Genomic DNA, 20,824 nt, shown 5'->3' with positions numbered 1-20,824 from the left:
ATGCACCTGGGGACCCCAAAAATGGGGTCAGGGGCACCCGGGTGGTTCTGGGCACACCTGGGCACACCTGGGCACACCTGGGCACACCTGGGTACACCTGGGGCGGGTAAAACACGGGAAAATGGGGGCAGAAGGAACAAAACTGGGGTTTGGGCACTGAAAATGGGGTCAGGGATGGCCTGCACCTGGGCAGCCGCTTGTGGGCACAGGTGAGACTCACCTGGGCACACCTGGGCACACCTGGGCACACCTGGGGCAGGTAAAACACAGGAAAATGGGGGGTAGAAGGAAGAAAACCGGGGATTTGGGCACTAAAAATGCACCTGGGAACCCCAAAAATGGGGTCAGGGTCACCCGGGTGATTCTGGGTACACCTGGGCACACCTGGGCACACCTGGGGAAGGTAAGGCACGGAAAAACGGGGGTACAAGGAACAAAACCGGGGTTTGGGCACTAAAAATGGGGTCAGGGAGGGCCTGCACCTGGGCAGCCGCTTGTGGGCACAGGTGAGACTCACCTGGGCACACCTGGGCACACCCGGGCACACCTGGGCACACCTGGGCACACCTGGGCACACCTGGGGCGGGTAAAACACGGGAAAATGGGGGTAGAAGGAAAAAAGAACGGGGATTTGGGCACTAAAAATGCACCTGGGGACCCCAAAAATGGGGGTCAGGGGCACCCGGGTGATTCTGGGCACACCTGGGCGCACCTGGGCACACCTGGGCACACCTGGGGCAGGTAAAACATGGAAAAATGGGGGCAGAAGTCACAAAACCGGGGATTTGGGCACTAAAAATGCACCTGGGGACCCCAAAAATGGGGTCAGGGGCACCTGGGTGATTCTGGGCACACCTGGGCACACCTGGGCGCACCTGGGCACACCTGGGCACACCTGGGGCAGGTAAAACACGGAAAAATGGGGGCAGAAGGAACAAAACCGGGGTTTGGGCACTAAAAATGGGGTCAGGGAGGGCCTGCACCTGGGCAGCCGCTTGTGGGCACAGGTGAGACTCACCTGGGCACACCTGGGCACACCTGGGCACACCTGGGCACACCTGGGCACACCTGGGGCAGGTAAAACACGGGAAATTGGGGGTACAAGGGACAAAAATGGGGTTTGGGCACTAAAAATGGGGTCAGGGACGGCCGGCACCTGGGCAGCCGCTTGTGGGCGCAGGTGAGACTCACCTGGGCACACCTGGGGCACACCTGGGCACACCTGGGCACACCTGGGGAAGGTAAAACATGGAAAAATGGGGGGTAGAAGGGAAAAAAAAATGGGAATTTGGGCACTAAAAATGCACCTGGGGACCCCAAAAATGGGGGTCAGGGGCACCCGGGTGATTCTGGGCACACCTGGGCACACCTGGGCACACCTGGGGCAGGTAAGGCACGGAAAAATGGGGGTACAAGGGACAAAAATGGGGATTTGGGCATTAAAAATGGGGTCAGGGACGGCCTGCACCTGGGCAGCCGCTTGTGGGCACAGGTGAGACTCACCTGGGCACACCTGGGCACACCTGGGCTCACCTGGGCACACCTGGAGCAGGTAAAACACAGGAAAATGGGGGTAGAAGGAAGAAAACCGGGGATTTGGGCACTAAAAATGCACCTGGGGACCCCAAAAATGGGGGTCAGGGGCACCCGGGTGAATTCTGGGCACACCTGGGCACACCTGGGCACACCTGGGCTCACCTGGGCACACCTGCGGCGGGTAAGGCACGGGAAAATGGGGGTAGAAGGAACAAAACCGGGGGTTTGGGCACTAAAAATGCACCTGGGAACCCCAAAAATGGGGTCAGGGTCACCCGGGTGATTCTAGGCACACCTGGGCACACCTGGGCACACCTGGGATACACCTGGACACACCTGGGCACACCTGGGATACACCTGGGATACACCTGGGCACACCTGGGCTCACCTGGGCTCACCTGGGCACACCTGGGGAAGGTAAGGCAAGGGAAAATGGGGGTAGAAAGAACAAAAATGGGGATTTGGGCACTAAAAATGCACCTGGGAACCCCAAAAATGGGGTCAGGGTCACCCGGGTGATTCTGGGCACACCTGGGCACACCTGGGCACACCTGGGCACACCTGGGATACACCTGGGATACACCTGGGCACACCTGGGCACACCTGGGCCGTGTAAAACACGGGAAAATGGGGGTAGAAGGAAAAAGAAACGGGGATTTGGGCAGTAAAAATGCACCAGGGGACCCCAAAAATGGGGGTCAGGGGCACCCGGGTGATTCTGGGCACACCTGGGCACACCTGGGCACACCTGGGGCGGGTAAGGCACGGAAAAATGGGGGTACAAGGAACAAAACCGGGCTTTGGGCACTAAAAATGGGGTCAGGGACGGCCTGCACCTGGGCAGCCGCTTGTGGGCACAGGTGAGACTCACCTGGGCACACCTGGGCACACCTGGGCACACCTGGGCACACCTGGGCACACCTGGGGAAGGTAAGGCACGGAAAAATGGGGGTAGAAGGAACAAAAACCGGGGGTTTGGGCACTAAAAATGCACCTGGGGACCCCAAAAATGGGGTCAGGGGCACCTGGGTGATTCTGGGCACACCTGGGCACATGTGGGCTCACCTGGGCACACCTGGGCACACCTGGGGCAGGTAAAACACGGAAAAAATGGGGGTACAAGGAACAAAACCGGGGTTTGGGCACTAAAAATGGGGGTCAGGGATGGCCTGCACCTGGGCAGCCGCTTGTGGGCACAGGTAACGCACCTGGGCACACCTGGGCACACCTGGGCACACCTGGGCACACCTGGGTGCACCTGGGCACACCTGGGGCAGGTAAAACACGGGAAAATGGGGGTAGAAGGAAAAAAAAAACCGGGGATTTGGGCACTAAAAATGCACCTGGGGACCCCAAAAATGGGGTCAGGGGCACCCGGGTGAATTCTGGGCACACCTGGGCACACCTGGGCACACCTGGGCACACCTGGGGCGGGTAAGGCACGGAAAAATGGGGGTACAAGGAACAAAACCGGGGATTTGGGCATTAAAAATGGCGTCAGGGACGGCCTGCACCTGGGCAGCCGCTTGTGGGCACAGGTGAGACTCACCTGGGCACACCTGGGCACACCTGGGCACACCTGGGCACACCTGGGCACACCTGGGCCGTGTAAAACACGGGAAAATGGGGGTAGACAGAAAAAAAAAACGGGAATTTGGGCACTAAAAATGCACCTGGGGACCCCAAAAATGGGGTCGGGGCACCCGGGTGATTCTGGGCACACCTGGGCACACCTGGGCACACCTGGGCACACCTGGGCTCTCCTGGGCACACCTGGGCACACCTGGGCTCTCCTGGGCACACCTGGGGTGGGTGAGACACAGAAAAAGGGGGTACAAGGAACAAAACCGGGGTTTGGGCACTAAAAATGGGGTCAGGGACGGCCTGCACCTGGGCAGCCGCTTGTGGGCACAGGTGAGACTCACCTGGGCACACCTGGGCACACCTGGGCACATCTGGGCACACCTGGGCTCACCTGGGCACACCTGGGGTGGATAAAAAACGGGAAAATGGGGGCAGAAGGAAAAAAAAAATGGGACTTTGGGCACTAAAAATGCACCTGGGGACCCCAAAAATGGGGTCAGGGGCACCCGGGTGGTTCTGGGCACACCTGGGCACACCTGGGCACACCTGGGCACACCTGGGTACACCTGGGGCGGGTAAAACACGGGAAAATGGGGGCAGAAGGAACAAAACCGGGGTTTGGGCACTAAAAATGGGGTCAGGGATGGCCTGCACCTGGGCAGCCGCTTGTGGGCACAGGTGAGACTCACCTGGGCACACCTGGGCACACCTGGGCACACCTGGGGCAGGTAAAACACAGGAAAATGGGGGTAGAAGGAAGAAAACCGGGGATTTGGGCACTAAAAATGCACCTGGGAACCCCAAAAATGGGGTCAGGGTCACCCGGGTGATTCTGGGTACACCTGGGCACACCTGGGCACACCTGGGGAAGGTAAGGCACGGAAAAACGGGGGTACAAGGAACAAAACCGGGGTTTGGGCACTAAAAATGGGGTCAGGGAGGGCCTGCACCTGGGCAGCCGCTTGTGGGCACAGGTGAGACTCACCTGGGCACACCTGGGCACACCTGGGCACACCTGGGGCGTGTAAAACACGGGAAAATGGGGGTAGAAGGAAAAAAAACCCGGGGATTTGGGCACTAAAAATGCACCTGGGGACCCCAAAAATGGGGTCAGGGGCACCCGGGTGATTCTGGGCACACCTGGGCACACCTGGGCACACCTGGGCACACCTGGGGCAGGTAAAACACGGAAAAATGGGGGCACAAGGGACAAAAACGGGGATTTGGGCATTAAAAATGGGGTCAGGGACGGCCTGCACCTGGGCAGCCGCTTGTGGGCACGGGTGAGACTCACTGGGCACACCTGGGCACACCTGGGCACACCTGGGCACACCTGGGCACACCTGGGCTCACCTGGGCACATCTGGGCACACCTGGGCTCACCTGGGCTCACCTGGGCACACCTGGGCGCACCTGGGCACACCTGGGGCGGGTGAGACACACAAAATGGGGGTAGAAGGGACAAAAACTGGGGGTTTGGGCAGTAAAAATGCACCTGGGGACCCCAAAAATGGGGGTCAGGGGCACCCGGGTGATTCTGGGCACACCTGGGCACACCTGGGCACAGCTGGGCACAGCTGGGCACACCAATGGTTGATTTTGGGTCGATTTTGGGGATTTTTTAGGCCATTTTTAACCCTTTCCTTCCCAGCCAGATTTCGGTTGATTTGGGATGGATTTTGGGGTAATTTTGGGGATTTTTGGGCCATTTTTAACCCTTTCCCCCCCAGCTGGATTCAGGTTGATTTTGGGGTAAATTTGGGGCAATTTGGGCCATATTTAACCTTTTCCTTCCCAGCCAGATTTAGGTTGATTTTGGGTTGATTTTGGGTTGATTTTGGGGTAATTTTGGGGTTTTTTGGGCCATTTTTAACCCTTTCCTTCCCAGCCTGGTTTGATGTAGATTTTGGGTTAATTTTGGGGATTTTTGGGCCGTTTTTAACCCTTTCCCCCCCAGCTGGATTCAGGTTGATTTTGGGGTAAATTTGGGGCAATTTGGGCCGTTTTTAACCCTTTCCTCTCCCAGCTGGATTTAGGTTGATTTTGGGTTGATTTTGGGTTGATTTTGGGTTGATTTTGGGGATTTTTGGGCCATTTTTAACCCTTTCCCCCCCAGCTGGATTCGGGGTTGATTTTGGGTTCATTTTGGGGATTTTTGGGCCATTTTTAACCCTTTCCCCCCCAGCTGGGTTTGGGGTCGATTTTGGGGTAATTTTGGTTTTTTTTGGGCCATTTTTAACCCTTTCCCCCCCAGCTGCATTTAGGTTGATTTTGGGTCGATTTTGGGGTAAATTTTGGCTTTTTTCGTGCCATTTTTAACCCTTCCTTTTCCAACTGGATTCAGGGTTGGTTTTTGGGGTAAATTTGGGTTTTTTTTGTGCCATTTTTAACCCTTTCCCCCCCAGCTGGTTTTGGGGTTGATTTTTGGGGAATTTTGGGGAATTTTGGGCCGTTTTTAACCCTTTCCCCCCCAGCTGGATTTAGGTTGATTTTGGGGTAAATTTTGGCTTTTTTCGTGCCATTTTTAACCCTTTCTGCCCCAGCTGGATTCGGGGTGGCTTTTTGGGGTAATTTTGGGTTTTTTTGGGCCGTTTTTAACCTTTTCCTCCCCCAGCTGGTTTTGAGGTTGATTTTGGGTTGATTTTGGGGTTTTTTGGGGCCATTTTTAACCCTTTCCCCCCCCCAGCTGGATTCAGGTTGATTTTGGGTCGATTTTGGGGTAAATTTGGCTTTTTTTCGTGCCATTTTTAACCCTTTCACCCCCAGCTGGGTTTGGGGGTAATTTTGGGGCAATTTGGGCCGTTTTTAACCCTTTCCTTCCCAGCCAGATTTAGGTTGATTTTGGGTCGATTTTGGGTCGATTTTGGGGTAATTTTGGGGATTTTTGGGCCATTTTTAACCCTTTCCTTCCCACCTGGGTTTAGGTTGATTTTGGGTCGATTTCGGGGTAAATTTTGGGGGTTTTGGGCCATTTTTAACCCTTTCTGCCCCAGCTGGATTCGGGGTCGGTTTTTGGGGTAAATTTGGGGCAATTTGGGCCGTTTTTAACCCTTTATGACCCAGTTGGGTTTGGGGTCGGTTTTGGGGTAAATTTGGGGATTTTTGTGCCATTTTTAACCCTTTCCTCCCCCAGCTGGATTCGGGGTTGATTTTGGGTTGATTTTGGGGTTTTGGGCCGTTTTTAACCCTTCCTTTTCCAACTGGATTCGGGGTCGGTTTTGGGGTAATTTTGGGGCAATTTGGGCCGTTTTTAACCCTTTCCTCTCCCAGCCAGATTTAGGTTTATTTAGGGTTGATTTTGGGGTAAATTTGGGAGTTTTTGGGCCGTTTTTAACCCTTTTCTTTCCAGCTGGATTCGGGGTCGGTTTAGGGGTAAATTTGGGGCAATTTGGGCCATTTTTAACCCTTTAGTTTCCCAGCTGGATTTAGGTTGGTTTCTGGGGTAAATTTGGGGTTTTTTGGGCCATTTTTAACCCTTTCAATCCCAGCTGGATTTAGATTGATTTTGGGTCGATTTTGGGTTGGTTTTGGGGCAATTTTGGGCCATTTTTAACCTTTTCCTTTCCAGCTGGATTTAGGTTGATTTTGGGTTCATTTTGGGTTTTTTTGGGCCTTTTTTAACCCTTTCCTCTCCCAGCTGGATTTCGGTTGATTTGGGGTTGGTTTTGGGGTAATTTTGGGGATTTTTGGGCCGTTTTTAACCCTTTCCCCCCCAGTTGGGTTTGGGGTTAATTTTGGGGTAATTTTGGGGGGATTTGTGCCGTTTTTAACCCTTTCTGACCCAGCTGGTTTTGGGGTCGGTTTTTGGGGTAAATTTGGGGCAATTTGGGCCGTTTTTAACCCTTTCCTCCCCAGCCAGATTTCGGTTATTTTGTGTCGATTTTGGGGCAATTTTGGGGATTTTTGGGCTGTTTTTAACCCTTTCCTCCCCAGCTGGATTTGGGGTTGATTTTGGGGGAATTTGTGCCATTTTTAACCCTTTCCTCTCCCAGCCAGATTTCGGTTGATTTTGGGTTGATTTTGGGGTAATTTTGGGGATTTTTGGGCCATTTTTAACCCTTTCCCCCCCAGCTGGGTTCGGGGTTGATTTTGGGTTCATTTTGGGGATTTTTGGGCCATTTTTAACCCTTTCCTTCCCAGCTGGTTTTGGGGTCGGTTTTGGGTTCATTTTGGGGAATTTTGTGCCATTTTTAACCCTTTCCCCCCCAGCCGGATTTAGGTTTATTTAGGGTTGATTTTGGGTTGATTTTGGGGTAAATTTTGGGTCTTTTTGGCCGTTTTTAACCCTTTCCTCCCCCAGCCAGATTTCGGTTGATTTTGTGTTGATTTTGGAGCAATTTTGGCTTTTTTCATGCCATTTTTAACCCTTTCACCCGCAGCTGGGTTTGGGGTCGATTTTGGGGTAAATTTGGTTTTTTTTGGGGCCTTTTTTAACCCTTTCCTCCCCCAGCTGGACTCGGAGGTCCAGGCCCTGCTGCGCCGCTGCGACGGCGACGGGGGAGGGGCCGGGGGCGGGGCTGGGGCGGCCCCGCCCCCCGGGGACCCCCCTGGGGACCCCCCCGAGCCCCCCCCGAACCCCCCCGGGGACCCCGAGAGGAGAGGTGAGCGGGGGAGGGGATGCAGGGGAAATTTGGGATTTTGGGGGGGAAATTTGGGATTTTGGGGGGGTAATTTTGGGATTTTGGGGGGGAAATTTGGGATTTTGGGGGGGTAATTTTGGGATTTTGGGGGGGAAATTTGGGATTTTGGGGGGGTAATTTGGTATTTTGAGGGGGAGATTTGGGATTTGGAGGGAAAATTTTAGTGTTTTGGGGAGGAAATTTGGAATTTTGGGGGGAATTTTGAGGGGAAAAATTTTGGTTTTGTGGAGGGAAATGTGGGATTTTGGGGGGAAATTTGGGATTTTGGGGGCAGATTTGGGATTTTGAGGGGAAAAATTTGGGTTTGGGGAAGGAAATTTGGGATTTTAGGGGGGAAATTTGGGATTTTGGGGGAAGATTTGGGATTTTGAGGGGAAAGATTTGGGTTTGGGGAGGGAAATTTGGGATTTTGGGGGAAAATTTTGGGATTTTGGGGGGAGTTTTGGGATTTTGGGGGGGAAATTTGGGATTTTGGGGGAAAGATTTGGGTTTGGGGAGGGAAATTTGGGATTTTGGGGGTCCTGGGAGGGAATTGGGGGGAAGATTTGGGATTTTGGGGGGGAAATTTGGATTTGGGGGGGAATTTGGGATTTTGGGGGAAAATTTTGGGTTTGGGGAGGGAAATTTGGGATTTTGAGGGGGAAATTTGGGATTTTGGGGGAAATTTGGGGATTTTGGGGGAAAATTTTGGATTTTGAGGGGGAAATTTGGGATTCGGGGGAAAATTTGGGATATGGGGCAGAAATTTGGGGGAGAAATTTGGGGTCTGGGGGGGAAATTTGGGGTTTTGGGGGGGAAATTTTGGGGTTTTGGGGGGGAAATTTTGGGATTTTGGGGGGGTAATTTGGGATTTTGGGGGGGTAATTTGGGATTTTGGGGGGGAATTTGGGATTTTGGGGGGGAATTTGGGATTTTGTGGGGGATTTTGGGGGGGAATTTTGGGATTTTGGGGGGAAATTTGGGATTTTGGGGGGGTAATTTGGGGTTTTGGGGGGGAAATTTGGGATTTTGTGGGGGGATTTTGGGATTTTGGGGGGGAATTTGGGATTTTGTGGGGGATTTTGGGGGAAGATTTGGGATTTTGAGAGGAAAAATTTGGGTTTGGGGAAGGAAATTTGGGGTTTTGGGGGAAAATTTGGGATTTTGAGGGGGATTTTGGGGGGGAAATTTGGGATTTTGGGGGGGAATTTGGGATTTTGAGGGGGAAATTTTGGGATTTTGGGGGAAAATTTTGGATTTTGGGGGGAATTTTGGGATTTTGAGTGGGAAATTTGGGATTTTAGGGGGGAAATTTGGGATTTTGGGGGAAGATTTGGGATTTTGAGGGGAAAGATTTGGGTTTGGGGAGGGAAATTTGGGATTTTGGGGGAAAATTTTGGGATTTTGGGGGGAAATTTGGGATTTTGGGGGAAAATTTTGGGATTTTGGGGGGGAAATTTGGGATTTTGGGGGAGAAATTTTGGGTTTCGGGAGGGAAATTTGGGGTTTTGGGGGTCCTGGGAGGGAATTGGGGGGGAAAATTTGGAATTTTGGGGGGGAAATTTGGGATTTTGGGGGGGAATTTGGGATTTTGGGGGGGGAAATTTGGGATTTTGAGGGGGAAATTTGGGATTTTGGGGGGGAAATTTGGGATTTTGAGGGGGAAATTTGGGATTTTAGGGGGAAATTTGGGATTTTGGGGGAAGATTTGGGATTTTGAGGGGAAAGATTTGGGTTTGGGGAGGGAAATTTGGGGTTTTGGGGGTCTGGGGGAAATTTGGGGAGGAAATTTGGGGTTGGGTGAAATTTGGGGGATTTCAGGGTCCAAATTTGGGATTTTGGGGCGGAACCCTGGGGTTTGGGGGAGGAAATTCGGGATTTTGGGGGGGAAATATGTGGAGGAAATTCGGGGTTTTGGGGTTCCGGGAGGGGATTTGGGGAGGAAATTCGGGGTTGGGCGAAATTTTGGGGATTTCAGGGTCCAAATTTGGGATTTTGGGGGGGAAATTCGGGGTTGGGCGAAATTTTGGGGATTTCAGGGTCCAAATTTGGGATTTTGGGGGGGAATTTGGGATTTTGGGGGGGAAATTCGGTGTTGGGCGAAATTTGGGGGATTTCAGGGTCCAAATTTGGGATTTTGGGGCGGAACCCTGGGGTTTGGGGGAGGAAATTCGGGATTTTGGGGGGGAAATATGTGGAGGAAATTCGGGGTTTTGGGGTTCCGGGAGGGGATTTGGGGAGGAAATTCGGTGTTGGGCGAAATTTTGGGGATTTCAGGGTCCAAATTTGGGATTTGGGGGGGGGGGGTTGGAATTTGGGATTTTGGGGGGGATTTGGGGCGGAAATCTGGGGTTGGGCGAAATTTTGGGGGTTTCAGGGTTCAAATTTGGGATTTTGGGGGGGAATTTGTGGAGGAAATTCGGGATTTTGGGGGGGAAATTTGTGGAGGAAATTCGGGATTTTGGGGTTCCGGGAGGGGATTTGGGGCGGAAATTCGGGGTTGGGTGAAATTTTGGGGATTTCAGGGTCCAAATTTGGGATTTTGAGGGGGAATTTGGGATTTGGGGCGGAAATTTGGGGAGGAAATTTGGGGAGAAAATTTGGGATTTTGGGGATCCGGGGGGAAATTTGGGGAGGAAACTTGGGGTTTGGGGGCTCCCGGGGGGGATTTGGGGAGGAAATTCGGTGTTGGGTGAAATTTTGGGGATTTCAGGGTCCAAATTTGGGATTTTGGGGGGGAATTTGGGATTTTGGGGAGGAAATTCGGGGTTGGGCGAAATTTTGGGGATTTCAGGATCCAGATTTGGGATTTTGGGGCGGAACCCTGGGGTTTGGGGGAGGAAATTCGGGATTTTGGGGGGGAAATTTGTGGAGGAAATTCGGGGTTTTGGGGTTCCGGGAGGGGATTTGGGGAGGAAATTCGGGGTTGGGCGAAATTTTGGGGACTTCAGGGTCCAAATTTGGGATTTTGGGGGGGAAATTCGGTGTTGGGCGAAATTTTGGGGATTTCAGGGTCCAAATTTGGGATTTTGGGGAGGAAATTCGGGGTTGGGTGAAATTTTGGGGATTTCAGGGTCCAAATTTGGGATTTTGGGGCGGAACCCTGGGGTTTGGGGGAGGAAATTTGGGATTTTGGGGGGGAACCCTGGGGTTTGGGGGAGGAAATTTGGGATTTTGGGGGGGAAATTTGTGGAGGAAATTTGGGGTTTTGGGGTTCCGGGAGGGGATTTGGGGAGGAAATTTGGGGTTGGGTGAAATTTTGGGGATTTCAGGCTCCAAATTCGGGATTTTGGGGCGGAACCCTGGGGTTTGGGGGAGGAAATTCGGGATTTTGGGGCGGAACCCTGGCGTCTGGGGGAGGAAATTCGGGATTTTGGGGCGTTCCGGGGCCTCCCCAGGGTTTTTGGGGCGGGGGCGGCGTTTCTCATTTGCATAAGCGTGCCCTAATTAGCGCTGATTATTCCGCAGAGCCGTGGGCGGGGCCCGAGGAGGGCGTGGCCGCCGCCCCGCCCCCCCCCAGGCTGGGCTTTGCCCCCGAGGCCGTGGCCAGGCTGGGCGGGGCCCTGGGCCGGGTGCAGAGGGCGCTGCACCAGCTGGGGGGGCACCTGGGCGCCCGCCGTGAGTCACCTGGGCACACCTGGGGGTTAAAAACACACCTGGGGGCACCTGGGGGCACCTGGGCACACCTGGGGGCACCTGGGACACACCTGGGGGCACCTGGGACACACCTGGGGGCACCTGGGGGGTTAGAAACACACCTGGGCACACCTGGGCACACCTGGGCACACCTGGGATACACCTGGGCACACCTGGGCACACCTGGGGGGTTAAAAACACACCTGGGGGCACCTGGGCACACCTGGGGGCACCTGGGATACACCTGGGGGCACCTGGGACACACCTGGGCACACCTGGGGGCACCTGGGGGCACCTGGGGGCACCTGGGATACACCTGGGCACACCTGGGGGCACCTGGGGGCACCTGGGGGCACCTGGGATACACCTGGGCACACCTGGGGGCACCTGGGGGCACCTGGGGGCACCTGGGATACACCTGGGCACACCTGGGGGCACCTGGGGGCACCTGGGGGCACCTGGGACACACCTGGGGGCACCTGGGATACACCTGGGGGCACCTGGGGGCACCTGGGACACACCTGGGGGCACCTGGGATACACCTGGGGGGTTAAAAACACACGTGGGCACACCTGGGCACACCTGGGGGTTAAAAACACACCTGGGCACACCTGGGCACACCTGGGGGGTTAGAAACACACCTGGGCACACCTGGGCACACCTGGGGGTTAAAAACACACCTGGGCACACCTGGGGGCACCTGGGGGGTTAGAAACACACCTGGGCACACCTGGGCACACCTAGGGGGTTAGAAACACACCTGGGGGGGCACCTGGGCGCCCGCCGTGAGTCACCTGGGCACACCTGGGGGCACCTGGGCACACCTGGGGGCACCTGGGGGGTTAGAAACACACCTGGGCACACCTGGGCACACCTAGGGGGTTAGAAACACACCTGGGGGGGCACCTGGGCGCCCGCCGTGAGTCACCTGGGCACACCTGGGGGTTAAAAACACACCTGGGCACACCTGGGGGGGCACCTGGACACACCTGGGGGCACCTGGGGGCACCTGGGCACACCTGGGGGCACCTGGGGGCACCTGGGGGCACCTGGGCACACCTGGGGGGTTAGAAACACACCTGGGTGGTTAAAAACACACCTGGGGGCACCTGGGCACACCTAGGGGCACCTGGGGGGTTAGAAACACACCTGGGCACACCTGGGGGCACCTGGGGGTTAAAAACACACCTGGGGGCACCTGGGCACACCTGGGCGCACCTGGGGGCACCTGGGCACACCTGGGATACACCTGGGGGCACCTGGGGGGGCACCTGGGGGCACCTGGGGGGTTAGAAACACACCTGGGGGGGCACCCGGGTGCCCACCGTGAGTCACCTGGGGGCACCTGGGATACACCTGGGCACACCTGGGGGTACCTGGGGGCACCTGGGCACACCTGGGGGTTAAAAACACACCTGGGCACACCTGGGGGGGCACCTGGGGGGTTAAAAACACACCTGGGGGGCACCTGGGCACACCTGGGGGCAGCTGGGGGTTTTTTTGGGGATTATTTGGGGATTTTTGGGGATTATTTTGGGATTTTTTGGGGATTTTTGGGGATTATTTTGGGATTTTCTTGGTCATTCCTGTGGGATTCCAGGGGATTTTTTGGGGATGATTTTGGGGATTTTTTTGGGGGGATTATTTTGGGATTTTTTGGGGCATTCCTGTGGGATTCCAGGGGATTTTTTGGGAATTATTTTGCAATTATCGGGGGATTTTTGGGGCATTGCTGTGGGATTCCTGGGGATTTTTTGGGAATCATTTTGGGAATTATTTTGGGATTTTTGGGGATTATTTTGGGGATTTTTTTTGTGATTTTTGGGGATTTTTTTGGGGATTTTTTGGAGATTATTTTTGGGATTATTTTGGGATTTTTTGGTCATTCCTGTGGGATTCCAGGGGGTTTTTTGGGGATTATTTTTGGGATTATTTTGGTCATTCCCGTGGGATTCCAGGGGATTTTTTGGGAATCATTTTGGGGATTTTTTTTGTGATTTTTGGGGATTATTTTGGGATTTTTGGAGATTATTTTTGGGATTATTTTTGGATTTTTTCGTCATTCCCGTGGGATTCCAGGGGGTTTTTTGGGGATTTTTTTTTGGATTTTTTGGTCATTCCTGTGGGATTCCAGGGGGTTTTTTGGGGATTTTTTTTTTGATTTTTTGGTCATTCCCGTGAGATTCCAGGGGATTTTTTGGGAATTTTTTTTTGGATTTTTTGGTCATTCCCGTGAGATTCCAGGGGATTTTTTGGGAATTTTTTTTTGGATTTTTTGGTCATTCCTGTGGGATTCCAGGGGATTTTTTGGGGACGATTTTGGGATTATTTTGGGATTTTTTGGGGATTATTTTGGGATTATTTTGGGATTTTTTGGGGATGATTTTGGGATTATTTGGGGGATTTTTTGGGGGATTTTTGGGGATTATTTTGGGATTTTTTGGGGATTTTTGGGGATTATTTTGGGGATTATTTGGGGATTTTTGGGGATGATTTTGGGGGTTTTTTTTGGATTTTTTGGTCATTCCCGTGGGATTCCAGGGTTTTTTTGGGAATTGCAGCGGAGCTGGCGGAGGCCGGGCGGGAGCTGCTGCGGGAGCTGCTCAGGGAGCACCGGCGCCTGCAGGAGCTGACGCAGCACCTGCACGAGAAGCACCAGCGCGAGGCCCTCGAGGTACCTGTCCCACCTGGGTGTCACCTGTGTCACCTGGGTGTCACCTGTCCCATCTGTGTCACCTGGGTGTCACCTGTGTCCCATCTGTGTCACCTGTGTCACCTGGGTGTCACCTGGGTGTCATCTCTGTGTCACCTGAGTCATCTCTGTGTCACCTGGGTGTCACCTGTGTCACCTCTGTGTCACCTGAGTCATCTCTGTGTCACCTGTCCCATCTGTGTCACCTGTGTCACCTGGGTGTCACCTGGGTGTCACCTGGGTGTCACCTGTGTCACCTGGGTGTCACCTGGGTGTCACCTGGGTGTCACCTGAGTCATCTCTGTGTCACCTGTGTCACCTGGGTGTCACCTGGGTGTCACCTGGGTGTCACCTGGGTGTCACCTGAGTCATCTCTGTGTCACCTGTGTCACCTGGGTGTCACCTGGGTGTCACCTGGGTGTCACCTGGGTGTCACCTGGGTGTCACCTGTGTCACCTGGCTGTCACCTGTGTCACCTCTGTGTCACCTGAATCATCTCTGTGTCACTTGTCCCATCTGTGTTACCTGTGTCACCTGGGTGTCACCTGTGTGTCACCTGGGTGTCACCTGTCCCATCTGTGTCACCTGGGTGTCACCTGGGTGTCACCTGTGTCACCTGTCCCACCTGTGTTACATCTGTGTCACCTGTCACCTGTGTCCTCACCCGTCCCTCACCTGTCCCTGCCCTGACGCAGCACATGCACGAGAAGCACCAGAGGGAGGCCCTGGGGGTACCTGGACACACCTGGGTGTCACCTGTGTCACCTGGGTGTCACCCGGGTGTCACTTGTGTGTCACCTGTCCCACCTGGGTGTCACCTGTGTCACCTGGGCGTCACCTTGGTGTCACCTCTGTATCACTTGTCCCACCTGGGTGTCACCTGTGTGTCTCACCTGCGCAGCTGGCGGAGCTGCAGGACAAGGCCATGTTGTGTCTCACCTGTCTGTCTCTCACCTGTCTGTGTCTCACCTGTCTCTCACCTGTGTGTCTCTCACCTGTCTCTCACCTGTGTGTCTCACCTGTGTCTCACCTGTGTCTCACCTGTGTGTCTCACCTGTGTCTCACCTGTGTCTCACCTGTGTGTCTCACCTGTGTGTCTCACCTGTCTGTGTCTCACCTGCGCAGCTGGCGGAGCTGCAGGACAAGGCCATGTGGTGTCTCACCTGTGTCACCTGTGTCTCATTTGTCTCACCTGTGTGTCTCACCTGTCTGTGTCTCACCTGTCTCTCACCTGTCTCTCACCTGTCTCTCACCTGTCTGTGTCTCACCTGTCTCTCACCTGTGTCTCACCTGTGTGTCTCTCACCTGTGTGTCACCTGTGTCTCACCTGTCTCTCACCTGTGTCTCACCTGTCTGTGTCTCACCTGTGTCTCATCTGTGTGTCTCACCTGTCTGTGTCTCACCTGTGTGTCTCACCTGTCTCTCACCTGTCTGTGTCTCACCTGTGTGTCTCACCTGTGTCTCACCTGTGTCTCTCACCTGTGTCTCTCACCTGTGTGTCTCACCTGTGTCTCACCTGTGTCTCACCTGTCTGTCTCATCTGTGTGTCTCACCTGTGTGTCTCACCTGTGTGTCTCACCTGTCTCTCACCTGTCTGTGTCTCACCTGTGTGTCTCACCTGTGTCTCACCTGTCTGTCTCACCTGTGTGTCTCACCTGTGTCTCACCTGTGTCTCTCACCTGTGTCTCTCACCTGTGTGTCTCACCTGTCTCTCACCTGTGTGTCTCTCACCTGTGTCTCACCTGCGCAGCTGGCGGAGCTGCAGGACAAGGCCATGTGGTGTCTCACCTGTCTCTCACCTGTCTGTGTCTCACCTGTCTGTGTGTCACCTGTGTCTCACCTGTGTCTCACCTGTGTGTCTCTCACCTGTGTGTCTCACCTGTCTGTCACCTGTGTGTCTCTCACCTGTCTGTGTCTCACCTGTGTCTCACCTGTCTCACCTGTCTGTCTCTCACCTGTGTGTCTCTCACCTGTCTCACCTGCGCAGCTGGCGGAGCTGCAGGACAAGGCCACCTCTGCGGAGACGAAGGTGCTGGAGATGGGGACGACGCTCGAGGGGCTGCAGTGGGACAGCGCCAAGCTGCGCAAGCGCGAGGGGCGGCTCGACAGGCACCTGGCCGAGGCGCTGGAGCAGGTACCGCACCTGGGCGCACCTGGGCACACCTGGGTACAGCTGGGATACACCTGGGCACACCTGGGGCACACCTGGGTGCAGCTGGGCACACCTGGGGCACACCTGGGTGCAGCTGGGCACACCTGGATACACCTGGGACACACCTGGGGGCGCTTGGGACACACCTGGGATACACCTGGGGCACACCTGGGTACAGCTGGGATACACCTGGGCACACCTGGGTACAGCTGGGACACACCTGGGACACACCTGGGCACACCTGGGGGCGCTTGGGACACACCTGGGGCACACCTGGGTACAGCTGGGATACACCTGGGCACACCTGGGTACACCTAGGCACACCTGGGTACAGCTGGGGGCGCTTGGGACACACCTGGGGCACACCTGGGTACAGCTGGGATACACCTGGGCACACCTGGGTACACCTAGGCACACCTGGGTACAGCTGGGCACACCTGGGTACACTTGGGTACACCTGGGTGCAGCTGGGTACAGCTGGGATACACCTGGGCACACCTGGGATACACCTGGGTGCACTTGGGTAGACCTGGGATACACCTGGGTACAGCTGGGATACACCTGGGTACACCTGGGCACACCTGGGTACACCTGGGCACACCTGGGGGCACCTGGGTACAGCTGGGCACAGCTGGGATACACCTGGGGCACACCTGGGTACACCTGGGCACACCTGGGGGCACCAGGGATACACCTGGGTACACCTGGGCACACTTGGGCACACCTGGGATGCACTTGGGCACTCACTTGTCTCATTTGTCTCACCTGTCCCTGTCTCACCTGTCTCTCACCTGTGCGTGTGTCTCACCTGTGGGCGTGTCACCTGTGCCTCACCTGTCTCACTTGTCTCACCTGTGTCACTTGTCTCACCTGTGGGCGTGTCTCACCTGTGTCTTTGCCTCACCTGTGTCTCACCTGTGTCTCACCTGTGGGCGTGTCTCACCCGTGTATCACCTGTGGGCGTGTCTCACCTGTGGGCGTGTCTCACCTGTGGGCGTGTCTCACCTGTCTATGTCTCACCTGTGGGCGTGTCTCACCTGTGGGCGTGTCTCACCCGTGTCTCACCTGTGGGCATGTCTCACCCGTGTCTCCCCTGTGGGCGTGTCTCACCTGTGTCCTCACCTGTGGGCGTGTCTCACCTGTCTATGTCTCACCTGTGGGCGTGTCTCACCCGTGTCTCACCTGTGGGCATGTCTCACCTGTCTGTGTCTCACCTGTGGGCGTGTCTCACCCGTGTCTCACCTGTGGGCGTGTCTCACCTGTCTGTGCCTCACCTGTGGGCGTGTCTCACCTGTGGGCGTGTCTCACCTGTCTATGTCTCACCTGTGGGTGTGTCTCACCTGTGGGCGTGTCTCACCTGTCTATGTCTCACCCGTGTCTTCCCTGTGGGCATGTCTCACCTGTGGGCGTGTCTCACCTGTGTCACTTATCTCACCTGTCTGTGCCTCACGTGTGGGCGTGTCTCACCTGTGTCTCACCTGTCTGTGCCTCACCTGTGGGCGTGTCTCACCTGTGGGCGTGTCTCACCTGTGTCTCACCTGTGGGCGTGTCTCACCTGTCTGTGCCTCACCTGTGGGCGCGTCTCACCTGCGCCCGTCTCACCTGGGCGCGCCCGCCCCGCCCGTGGCAGCTGACGTCGGGCTCGTACGGCTCCGGCGGCTCCGGAGGATTCCAGGGCGGCCAGATCACGCTGAGCGTGCAGAAGGTACCGCGCCCGCGGGCGGAGCCGCGCCCGCAATTCCGCGGGAATTCCGGAATTCCGGCCCAAACCGACGCCGTGGGAACTGGCGGCGGAATCTGGCGGGATTTCACGGGAAACCCGAGGAAAAGTCCGGGATTTCGGGAGGGTTTCGGGGGGGAAATTCGGGAGTTTTTGGGAAACGCGACGAAAATTCGGGAATTTCGGGGAGCGTTGGGAGGAATTTTGGTGGAAATCCGGGGGAAAATGTGGGAATTTTGGAGAAAATTGAGCAAAATTTGGAATTTTTAGGAGGAAATTTGGGGGAAAATTTGGGAATTTTGGAGAAAATTGAGCAAAATTTGGAATTTTTAGGAGGAAATTTGGGGGAAAATTTGGGAATTTTGGAGAAAATTGAGCGAAATTTGGAATTTTTAGGAGAAAATTGGGGGAAAATTTGGAATTTTGGAGAAAATTGAGCAAAATTTGGAACTTTTATGAGAAAATTGGGGGAAAATTTGGGGAAAATTTGGGAATTTTGGAGAAAATTGAGGAAAATTTGAACTTTTGGGAGAAAATTGGGGAGAAAATTGGGGGAAAATTTGGGAATTTTGGAGAAAATTGAGCAAAATTTGGAACTTTTAGGAGAAAATGGGGGAAAATTTGGGAATTTTGGAGAAAATTGAGCAAAATTTGGAACTTTCAGGAGAAAATTGGGGGAAAATTTGGGAATTTTTTGAGAATTTCTGGGAAAATGAGAAAAATTTGGGAATTTGAGGAATTTTTGGGAGAATTTCATGGGGAAAATTGGTGGGAATTTGGGGAAAAAACACAAAAATTTTCGATTTTTTTGGGAATTTTGGAGAGAATTTTGGGGAAAATTGGGAATTTTTGGGGGAAATTTCAGGGGGAAGTTTTGGGGTTTGGGGGAAATTGGAAAAAAATTTGAAATTTTGACGATTTTTGGGAGAAATTGGGGAACTTTGGGAAAGAGAGAAAAGTTTGGGAATTTTTGGGGGAATTTCTTGGGAAATTTGGGGAAATTTGACAAAAATTTGGGATTTTGAGTGAATTTTTGGGGTTTATTTGTAGGATTTTTTTTTGGAAATTTTGGGAATTCTTTGGGAATTTTGGGAATTCTGGGGTGAATTTGGGGGTTTTTGGGTGTTTTTGGTGCAGTTTGAGATGCTGAAGGTGGGGCTGGGCTGGATTTGGGCTGGATTTTGGGGGAATTTTTGTGGATTTGGGTTTTTATTTTGGGAATTCTCTGGGAATTCTTTGGGAATTCTTTGGGAATTTTGGGAATTTTGGGAATTCTGGGGTGAATTTGGGATTTTTTGGGTGTTTTTGGTGCAGTTTGAGATGCTGAAGGCGGAGCTGGGCTGGATTTTGTTGCATTTTGAGTGATTTTTTGGGGTTTATTTGTAGGATTTTTTTGGGGAATTTTGGGAATTCTTTGGGAATTTTGGGAATTCTTTGGGAATCCTGGGGTGAATTTGGGATTTTTGGGTGTTTTTGGTGCAGTTTGAGATGCTGAAGGCGGAGCTGGGCTGGATTTGGGCTGGATTTTGGTGGAATTTCTGTGGATTTTGGGATTTTCAGTGGGAATTCTCTGGGAATTGTTTGGGAATTTTGGGAATTCTTTGGGAATTTTGGGAATTTTGGGAATCCAGGGGTGAATTTGGGGTTTTTTTGGGTGTTTTTGGTGCAGTTTGAGATGCTGAACGCGGAGCTGGAGGGGAACCAGGACCTGGCCAATTCCCGCATGGCCGAGCTGGAGAAGCTGCAGCTGGAGCTGCAGGCGGCCGTCAGGGGCCAGGAGCGGCTCAAGGTGGGGACACCAGGGGACATTGGGGACACTGGGGACGTTGGGGACACCGGGGGACACTGGGGACATTGGGGGACACTGGGGACATTGGGGACACTGGGGACATTTGGGGACACCGGGGGACACTGGGGACATTGGGGACATTGGGGACACTGAGGACACTGGGGACACTGGGGACACTGAGGACATTGGGGACACTGGGGACATTGGGGACACTGGGGACACTGAGGACATTGGGGACACTGGGGACATTGGGGACACTGGGGACACTGGGGACACTGGGGACATTGGGGCACCCTGGGGACATTGGGGACACTGGGGACACTGGGGACATTGGGGACATTGGGGACATTGGGGACATTGGGGACACTGGGGACACTGGGGACACTGGGGACACCGGGGGACACTGGGGACCCTGGGGACATCGGGGGGCATTGGGGGACACTGGGGACATTGGGGACACCAGGGGACATTGGGAGGATTGGGGACACCAGGGGACACTGGGGACACCGGGGACGTTGGGACACCGGGGGACACTGGGGACATTGAGGACATTGGGGACACTGGGGGACACCGGGGGACACTGGGGACACTGGGGACATTGGGGACACTGGGGACATTGGGGACACTGGGGACACTGGGGGACATTGGGGACATCGGGGGACACTGGGGACATCGGGGACATTGGGGACATTGCGGACACCGGGGGACACTGGGGACATTGAGGACATTGGGGACATTGGGGACATCGGGGGACATCAGGGACACTGGGGACATTGGGGACATTGGGGACACCGGGGGACATTGGGGACACTGGGGACGTTGGGGACATTGGGGACATCGGGGGACATCAGGGACACTGGGGACATTGGGGACACTGGGGACACTGGGGACATTGGGGACACTGGGGACATTGGGGACCCTGGGGACGTTGGGGACACCGGGGGACACTGGGGGACATTGGGGACATTGGGGACATTTGGGCTGTTGGGGACATTGGGGACACCGGGGGACATTGGAGACATTGGGGACGTTGGGGACACTGGGGACATTTGAGGGGATTGGGGACATTGGGGACATTTGAGGACATTGGGGACAT

The 20,824-nt window shown here is 54.5% G+C and overlaps 1 protein-coding gene across 1 annotated transcript in view; it reads left to right on the top strand.

The window, feature by feature from the left end:
• LOC137466706 (E3 ubiquitin-protein ligase BRE1B-like) overlaps nucleotides 1-20,824 on the top strand; it is a 115,304-nt gene that overhangs the window by 44,284 nt on the left and 50,196 nt on the right. The window contains exons 4-9 of the mRNA XM_068178389.1: nucleotides 7,571-7,721; nucleotides 11,208-11,357; nucleotides 13,937-14,049; nucleotides 16,055-16,201; nucleotides 17,850-17,924; nucleotides 19,609-19,728. Of these exons, the coding sequence (XP_068034490.1) occupies nucleotides 7,571-7,721; nucleotides 11,208-11,357; nucleotides 13,937-14,049; nucleotides 16,055-16,201; nucleotides 17,850-17,924; nucleotides 19,609-19,728 (756 nt within the window). The remainder of the gene's footprint in view (nucleotides 1-7,570; nucleotides 7,722-11,207; nucleotides 11,358-13,936; nucleotides 14,050-16,054; nucleotides 16,202-17,849; nucleotides 17,925-19,608; nucleotides 19,729-20,824) is intronic.

The sequence above is a fragment of the Anomalospiza imberbis genome, unplaced genomic scaffold, assembly GCF_031753505.1.
Source record: "Anomalospiza imberbis isolate Cuckoo-Finch-1a 21T00152 unplaced genomic scaffold, ASM3175350v1 scaffold_43, whole genome shotgun sequence".
Taxonomy (NCBI): domain Eukaryota; kingdom Metazoa; phylum Chordata; class Aves; order Passeriformes; family Viduidae; genus Anomalospiza; species Anomalospiza imberbis.
This window is presented reverse-complemented; position numbering and strand designations above follow the sequence as displayed.